The 9,757-nt window shown below is 33.6% G+C and overlaps 1 protein-coding gene across 1 annotated transcript; it reads right to left on the bottom strand.

Annotated features, from left to right (window-relative positions):
- Positions 1 to 5,481: 5,481 nt before the first annotated feature.
- LOC133203787 (uncharacterized) lies at positions 5,482 to 7,215 on the bottom strand. The gene has a single exon (XM_061339572.1). The coding sequence runs from the start codon at positions 7,205 to 7,207 to the stop codon at positions 5,516 to 5,518; it is 1,692 nt and encodes a 563-aa protein (XP_061195556.1). The 5' UTR covers positions 7,208 to 7,215; the 3' UTR covers positions 5,482 to 5,515.
- Positions 7,216 to 9,757: the final 2,542 nt, after the last annotated feature.

Below are 9,757 nucleotides of genomic sequence, written 5' to 3'. Positions count from 1 at the left end.
ACCTTCTTGGTGGTTTAAAAATTGGCGCAAATACTTGGATGTAAATAATGCTGTTGTTTATAACCCCCTTGTTACCTAAACGGTTTTATCATTTCCGAGAGATCTAATCAGTACATTATGTAAATTTGATGAAAAAAGAATTCTGTATTGTTAAAGAATACAATAACAAAAATTCATTTATGTTTACACAAGATGTTTTCTCTATATGAATTATACTTTTATTTTAAAGATTAGGGTGGATAATGGAACTGCTCTAGAGAAACCGGATATAAACTGATAAGCCGTTCTTAGAAAGGTTTACAACATTACAGATAAGTCGTTCCTAAACATGCTCAACACATAATTAGCCTAATATCCCAACTGGTTAGACTAGGGAAGAGAAAGTAGATGGTAATGTAATATTATCTGAATATCCATCTATATTTTGTTTTATTATAGAGACATTGATCATGCAATTACTGACTGAAAAATTATTTTTAGCATCAGCTATAGTGCTTTGTTAAAACTAAGGACTTAAATATTCATTTAATTAAATGCTATTTTATATTAAGCCACTAAAACATTAATGAAAGAATATACTAAGTTTGTTAGAAATAAAATCATCTTAGTTAAGAGAAATAATATTAAACATTTTTTTAATTTGGGAATCAATGGCACAGTAATCTAAGATTAAATAGTATAATTTACTAAAATTAATTGCTTTAATAAATACAATGAATACAACAAAGGCAAAATTGTAATGTAATCAATGTTTACATGTGGAGTAAATACTTTCTTGGGGGTTAATTTTAATACATGCATCACAAAAGCAACTCAATAGTTACATAAAGGAGAATGAAGTTGTCTAAGTAAAATTTTTATCTAGCTCTCTTAATAATAAGGACTAAGTCAGAAAATCCACCAGGATTTCCAAAAATACGCCTTTTGAAATTTTCTAAGTTTTTATTTCCCTATGCGAAAGAGACTAAGAAAAAAAATACGCCTGGATTAAGAATTTACGCCAGGAGAAAAGGAGACGTATTTCTGGCAAAAATACGTGTACGCCTGAAAATGAACCGTATTTTTAAGAATACGTCTATTGTACGCCAGGATTTGCAAAAAGTCCAGGCGTAATACGCCTCTTAATTTCATACGGGTGTACTATTTGTCTGTATTTTCAGCTTGTTGCATTGTATTTTCAAATAAAATATGGTTGAAACTAAAATCAAATTGAAGATGGGTCTTCTTTTAGATTTTACAAAAAACAATGTTATGAGTAACTTGAGATTAATTTCTCAGATATGTTAATCACTCAAGTTTTTTCCACATCCTTCTTTATCAAGTAACTTATTTTGTTATGGAATATGTATTATGTATGAGGCCTGAATCAATATTCAACTGGTGGTAGCTAAGGCTGAGCAAATATCCCAGAAACTCGGAGTAATCAATGCTTTAAAAGCTGTAGAGGCCTTATGCCTCTCTCACATTTCCCAAAAATGACCAGTGACCTATATTTTCCGAGGCTAAATTGGTTTTTTTGGGAATACTGTCTGGACACTGTCCACAGTCACCTTTTCTGATTTTGGCTGTTGTTTTTTCTAACCGAATTTTTTGTGTCCGTCAGGCCAAGATTTAATTTTTAACCCATCTGTGTCCGATTTAATTCTTTAGTTGTGTCAATTTGTAAAAGCTCAGCAACTGACTAGGGATCGTAACAAGACATCCAGCAGACAGCCAGGCGACATTTTAAATGTTTTGGCCTCCCCAGAATCAGCTGACAGAGTCAACCAATCATTTGGGTGATTGCAGTTTTTGACTGACTGTCAGCTGACAGTAGACAATTAGCTCTGACAATCTGTTTGTTCCCTCTATCGTTCGAAAAGCGGTCGCTTCCCGCCAGGCCGACGGCATCAGGAACATTTTATCGTCATTAAATATATGTATCGGCTCAGACATTCACCTCTGTCGTTGACTCGTGTATCTCACAGTGATAAACACGAGGAATAGTGCGTTTATTTTGATTTATTATAATTAAATACCTGCGCTAATGTTTGTCCTTTAAGGTGATATCTACTAAGTACATCTAAAATTTGAAATAATCTTTGAAATACCATGTTTTTCACTTGATGTCAAAAATCTTGAAGCGAGCCCATTGCAGAGGTGTCTGAGAGAAGAACGAACGGCAACTCTGCAAAGATTGGATTAGACCTTTGATCCGCTCCATCTAGATCGCTACTTTGTGTAGAGATTTAATTTTAATTAGAACGTTTTCCTCCTTCTAAATGCATGGGATGTTTTATCCAACCTCCTACTGGAATGATTCTTTCCTGTATGTTTCTTATTCCCGTTTTATATTTTTCAAAGGGGAACCATCCTGCAATTTCTACAAGGAATATTGCGATAAAGCAAACACGGACACATTTATTGAACGGTCAGTCAAGAGACTATCGGTCGACAATCCTCCAATTGTTGTGAAAGTGAAAGTTATGGATAGAATAATGAGAAGAAGTAGTAAAGTAGTACGCATGAGAAAGGATCAAAATTTTCTGAACATGAATTTAATCTATATCCTTATCAAACCAAAACATGTCTATAGAAGTGAAAAATTCTAGAATGGGACGTAAAACAACATACAATCAATCAAATCAAAAAATACACATTGTATCAAATGAAAAAATGCTTCGAGTTTATTTAAAAATTCCATACAGTACAATGTATGTACACATATTTATCATATATGTTATTCGATGTCATGTAAATTTTCTGCCCTCCGTTGAATTTAGTTTCTTCCAATTCTAACTTGCAAGCTGATTTACAATGCGCACATATCATGCTTCGTTTGATTATTGTTAACAGTGTGGGGTAATACATCTCACACAAATCACTTTATTATAATTTAATTTTGTTTGTATTCTAGCCTCTGATTGGTTAATATCCAAAAAGGAACACAAATTATTTCTGTATAACCTGGTTTGGTATGGGGACACCCCCCCCCCCCCCCTGACAACCAGCTGAATCATCTGTATCCATACAGATGATTTCCAGTCCTCGGGATTCATGGAAAATTCCAGATTCAATAAATGTACCTTTAATTTCAAACAATAATTCGATCTTACCACATGTAAACAACCACCATGGCTGCTAGGCCTATGTATCAGTTTTTATCTCCCCTCGATGCCCATCACTTCCGTTACTTCCGTTACTACGGTTGTGTTATTGAGCGGCAAATTTGAACTATTAAAAAGTAATGAAATCTTACACCCATACTTATTTAATGGTTTTAAAATTAAATTATAAGGAATGACTCTAATTCTTGGCCAAATTATTCGAGTATAACCTGGTTTGGGTCAGTTTACGCTGTTTTATAATCCGCTTCGCGGATTATAAAGCGTAAACTGACCCAAACCAGGTTATACTCGAATAATTTGGCCAAGAATTAGAGTCATTCCTAAAATAATGTTTGACATTTTGAAAAAAAAAACCGACCTATTCTATCCCGTCTGAAATTTCTTCTAGACGTCGTCGATTTCTTTCAAAAAGCGGTTCATTATGGCATGTATAACATCAAAGCTACTCCTGCATTTCTGTGTTTTGTGTGGCTTTGCAACAACTGACGTCCCTTGTAATAAGTTGTACTTTTCCATCTGTCCGTTGCAGAATTTCACGACGTTAACTGCTTTTTCAGGAGTTGTAATATTGACTTAAATTGAGCATGCTCAACCAAAATAATCCTAGGCACTGTAGTAAAAGCAGATTTTTATGCTGTGATTTTTTTTTATCGGATTTTGCTGTCAGAGACTGGAAGGCATTAAGTCATTTCAATACTCATTTATGATATTTTAAAATATTAAAATAGAGGTAAACAAACTGCCAGAGATTCCCAGTTCTCCCGAAACCCAGTTATAAGATTATTCTACACACATGTACATACATGCTTAGTAAAATTACTAGCACTTTTATGTAAACTTTGTGTCAATGTAGAAGTGTCCTTTAGTGAAGAATAACACCACTTATGGGTTCATCGTTTATTATTAAATACTTCAGTGTTGATATGGATGGACACAATGATAATATAATCGTTGTAGTTATAGTTTTAAGCCCTGTAATAGGAATAAACAATATTGAGCATAAAAATCAACAAAAAACTTGCAAGGGAATATGTATAATACAAGAAGGATAACTCTTGCTATCTTCTTAAAGTTTAAAGTACTTTACAAGTTATTTCCCTTGACTGCATTAAAAATATATTAAAAACATTAATTCTGATAATGAATATTATGCATATACAATATTACTCCATAAATATATACATTTCAATGCAACTATTTCACATTACATTTATCTATGATAAAAGTATTATATTTCATATGCTTATCAATTAATCACCTGTTTATGGAACAAGGCTGAAACTCAATAAGCTGCCTGAATCAAGTCTCGGGTATACTACATATCAACTGTAAATAATAATTTAACTATATATCTTCAGAATCAATAATCAGATCCCATCAATGAAATTGATAACTGATATTTATAAATTACTAAGGTCGAATGATAAAAGTAAAAGAAATAAACTTGATGATCAAATCAATTGAATTTACTCATGAAAGATAGAAAATGCATAAATTAGATAATTTACAGAAATATTAAATCAGATATTAATCAAGATAATAAAATATAGAGTGCACTTACTATCTGTCAGTACATCTTTCAGGTCAGTCAAGATAATTCAAATATGGCAGACTTCACATAGATACAGTCACTACATAATTATATATTATAAGAACTTTCCTCTAAGGAATCTAACTTTCTAATGAACAAAGGCAGTTCACCAAAAGCGGGAAAATATATATAGTAAATCTATTGGTTCTTCAAACCACATGACATGTATCACATGTCTGAAAATGACCACATAGGTAAAATAGCCATAGGCATTAAATACCAAAAAGTCATTAATTGAAGAAGTCAGCTAATGATCAATGAATAGCACAATAAAAGAACCAAGGGAGAATAGGACAATACAGGAATGTGTATCCAATTGTGTTTCAACTAAATATATACAAAATGATGATGATGTACATGATGATCAAGTGAAATAATCATAAAACAACAAGACACACAATATACCTTTAGTATCATCTATTAATCATAAATATATTGAAAATATCACCCTATTACATCAACAGGAAACTAAATATACAAAACAGTTTCCTTTCTAATTCGCATCGTCGGAAACCCACGGCTGATTACGCTTCGTTCCTCTCTCCGAGAGAGGAACGAAGCGTAATCAGCCGTGGGTTTCCGACGATGTCTAATTCGTAGATAAACAAATTTGCTTTTTAATTCCCAGTTTAAATACATGTTATTCATTGTATGTAAATATTAAAGACATTATTTCTGTAACCATGCATAGCTCTGATTATATTAAAAAAAACATTCAGTACTACTGAAAATTAATTACTGTTCTATCATGAGATATTTGTTATGGTATATGCACAAATATGGACAACTTAAGAATATTACAAACAAAGGCCCAACGTTATGACAGATACTGATACACTTTGACACAGGCTTTGCCGGATTCTACCAGCCACAGATTGTCAGAAGTGTCCACAGAGATACACCTTGGTAGTGATATCCGATCATACTCTGTCAGGATATAAAAGATGAAGTCCCCGTCCTGGCTGATCAGGTGTACGGCGTTATTGGAGATGTCTGCTATAAGGATGTGACCAAGACTGTTGGTAGCCACACCACGAGGATCAAATATGTCTTTTAACGTCCTAGCTAGGACGTTCCCGTCATATGTAAACCGAAGATTTCCAGACTTGTTCAACACGACCACTTTACTGTTTATACTACAATCAGAAACACAGATATCCTCGTTTACATTTTCACAGATAAACCATGGATCAATAAAGAGACTCTCTCCGTTCTGATCTGTCTGGAATTCCTGGATCTTCCTCCCACTACTGCTGTACCTGACCACTCTTGCTGTATTAAAAGCACCCATACAGACCAGGATATCACCTGACCTGGTACAACACAGTCCTGTAGGATTATAATCAGTATTTATAAGTGTTGTTTTCTGTTTATTGAGTGACACTCTATAGATAACTTTTTTGCCGTATTCAGAGTAAATTAGACTTCCGTCCTGCATCACAGCCAGACTAAATGGTTCTCTGTCAGTACTGATGTTATCCAGCTGTTTCCATGACCTGTCCATTAGTAGTATTCCAGGACCTTCACCACTGATGTACGCCGATCTGTCATCACGACAACTCACGTGGGATAACTTTCTATTTTCAGTTTTCGTTTCGCTAATTTTTACTGAACGCTCCAGTACTCTTTTGGTGGATGTTTTCCTTCTTGCAGAAGAAGTTGGCAGTATAGGTTGTGAGCTTTCGTCGATTGATTGTATAAGGTTAACCTTACCTGTCATAAACTTGCCAAACTGTTGCTCATTTTGAGATTTGTTGATCTGACCAACTGTAAACGAAGGCATAACAATATTAAGTTTGTCTGGAAGTTTTAATTGCTTGAATATGTCAGGATTTTGCTTTCGGTACAAAATAAGGTCGGCAGGATGACTTGACTCTGTAAGAGATTCAAACATTTCAATCAGTTGATCCAAGTTTTGTTCAAATGTCTCAGCTACCGCTTTATGTTGAGATATTACCTTCAGATTTTTGCTCTCATCTTTCTCAGACTGCTGCAAGGCTTCTTTCAGAATGGCGCTAATATGATCTATGAATTCCTGAGCTTGTTTCTTCATCTTCTCTCGTACGTTCTCATGGCTCGTCTTTATTTCCTTTTCTCCCTTTTTGAAATCTTTTATTCTTTGAATAATCTCAGACTTATATTGTGTCTTCATTTTAGACAATTCGTCTTCGGTTTCGGCTTTTTGTTTCTCGTAAAGATCTTGTATCTTACCGATGGCGTGTTCACCGTGTACTTCTTGAATGCACGTAATACAGACCGGGACTTGGCAATCTTTACAACAAGCCTCGTACGCTTTAGATGAGTGGTCTTCACATATTTTGATCTGATTGGTTGGATGAAGTCTCTCGGACAGACGGACGATGTTGTGTCCGGAGGGAACTTTGCTTTTAAGATGGAAGACTTTACATCGAGGACAAAGTTCATCTCCACAAGGAACACAGTGGAAGACAGCGGGCTCGTCCTCGCAGTATTGACATCGAATGACGTCTTGGGCTTGTGATCGGGCCATTATGTATGACGTATCCTGAAAAAATGAAATTTTAACTTGAATAAATATTTCGATAAATTATATATAATTGAATGAACACTTAAAAGCATTTATACTGAAATGTATAAAAATACTAGGCTATTCCAAGTTTTTTTTTCTATGTTTAGCGTGCGCTTGCACCTTGGTTTTTGACATCCAATATCAGAAAGAAACAAAACTAGTAGTCATCAAATCGATTATTCTGGTCAAAATCTTTGAATTCTGCAATTTTCTCTTATGACCTGTGTCATATTAGGTATGTTTTAACCATTTATTACATTGATTTTGCTAAAGCATTGATGTTTCTACTAGAAAAATATATTGCTGAAATCAAATCCTTTGAATGACGTCATTTTTATTTTGCACAGCATATATAGTAAAATCAAGCAAATTTAAACTTTTAAAACAAATTATATTACAATCTTAATAAAATTTAACTAAAAAAATATATAACATAAAAAATTCAATATCAATCTTAAAAAAAAACAACCTTATTTTAAAACGATTTTTCAACTGATAGCTAGGTCGATGGACGTCTAATGGTGCGTTTGTGATGTTATGATTAACAGATTAAGTGAAGTTCTTCAAGAGGGGTCATTAAAAATGTTGGAAAAGAAAAAGTACAAAATATATGCCCTTGATATTTCAATCATGGGAATTTATAAATCTCCCAATTATTTTCTGATATCTTTTCGGTTTTTGTTTTTTGTAAAAACATCTTTAGTATCTGACATATTTTGTAATACTGCATAAGAATAGGAAAAATTACGTAATTTTTACAATTTGAGATGTCCCCTCTGGAAACCACACTGTAGAATTTCGTGTTTCTTATAATGTAACATATAATGTACAATATAGTATTACTCATCATGAGCAAAAAGTCTATTGTAGTATTTGTAAAACTTGGCTTTGAACATGTTGAAGTGCGAAAAACTAGCACTTTCTCATGTAACCCTGTAGTATAAATGTATCTGTATTTTGAGACGGTCCCTAAAAAATAAAGCTGGAAGATTTTCCCTAAACTTGTCATGTACACTAAGTCGATGTAAGTTCAATATGGTATAAAATTTAAGATTTTTTCTATTATATTTTTCTTTATTTTCTCTTCCCCTCTCCTTTTTTAGCGAATCCAATGGGGGGGGGGGTACAACCCCCGTAACCCCTCTCTAGATCCGCCACTGAAACACATGTATATATATGCGAGGATTATATATAAATTACTACGTCTTATTAAGCCTTTTTTCCGTAAAACATACGTTAGTCAAACAATTAAATACACAATGAGCCATTGAAAAACGACGCATGTTGGGAAATTGTTCTACTTTCGTTTCAGATTTTAATGTATTCGCTGGATATAACTATTATACCGCATTAATAAGATGACATAACTTCTGAATAACAAAGCAAAAAACAAAATGAAACAAAAAAGGTCTAATATCTGCTAAAATGTTATAACATGATGTATCTATACCTGAAGACAACCAAACGGCATTCGGCAAATCTCGGCTGATTCCGTCACCTTCATCAAAATCGGCCGAGGTGTGCCGAGTGAACCAAACGGAAGGCTTTATAGGATATTATCTTTTCATTGGTTGTTATTTATAACCTTAATTACACCGAAATTGTGCCGGTGTGTGTGTGTGTGTGGGGGGGGGGGGGGGTCTATTATTCTTTGGCATTGCAGAGATTTCTTGATCACTCTCAGGGCCGTATTAATCACAAATACAACTAAGACATATTTTTTTTTTTTTTAGAAAAATATGAAAACAGTCGTACAAGTTATATACAATACAATATTTATTGGCGCAAACACAATTAATTACAATTATTGGCAAAGGCACAACATATAAGGATCATCAATTGTTCATACATTTATATGTAGAATGTGAAGAATGTGAAGATATGCATAAATCCGATATAACCATTTGTACAATAATGATGTAATACAATCATTTCTAGATATATGACATTTTTAATAAATGAGTGTGTTATTTGCAGTATTTCAGGGCATTGACTATTAAAGCAAAGCTTAACTTTTTAAGTACAAGACATATTTGATATTTTAATTCCCTTGAAAAAAATTCAACAAGTTTCTTTCAAAAGTTAACCTATGATTATTGTATTTTTATCAGCTGAATAGAAAATGAAACTCTTGTGTTGCAAATATTACAACATCTTTTATCTGTGGGTATTATATAAATATTGCATGTAGTTGAGTGTAACATTGAAAATGTTCACCCCTCGAAAACCATTGTCAACATCGGCTGCGCCTCGGTTGACAATGGTTTTCTTGGGGTGAAAATTTCCAATGTTACACTCAACTACATGCAATATTTATTATATTATGCTGAATGTTTTATACAAATACATATAACAGTGAACCTTGTGCGCATAAATTCTGCGCAGTCACTATTTTTTGGAAAATCACCCGTCGTCAAGCAATGTTAAATTACCTGTTGCTGTGCTGGAGGGCGTGGCTTAATTCATCATTCAGCGGGTAATAGTGTTTTTTAACAAATGTTTCTCGAAGAA

This window comes from Saccostrea echinata, unplaced genomic scaffold (assembly GCF_033153115.1).
Source record: "Saccostrea echinata isolate AGI-Se365-2 ecotype Australia unplaced genomic scaffold, CSIRO_AGI_Sech_v1 ptg000051l, whole genome shotgun sequence".
Taxonomy (NCBI): domain Eukaryota; kingdom Metazoa; phylum Mollusca; class Bivalvia; order Ostreida; family Ostreidae; genus Saccostrea; species Saccostrea echinata.
The sequence above is the reverse complement of the archived record's forward strand: the minus strand, read 5'-3'. Positions and strand labels throughout refer to the sequence as shown.

Coding starts and splice junctions, on each gene's coding strand:
- LOC133203787 (XM_061339572.1), bottom strand. CDS start 7,207: ATGGCCCGATCACAAGCCCAAGACGTCATTCGATGTCAATACTGCGAG.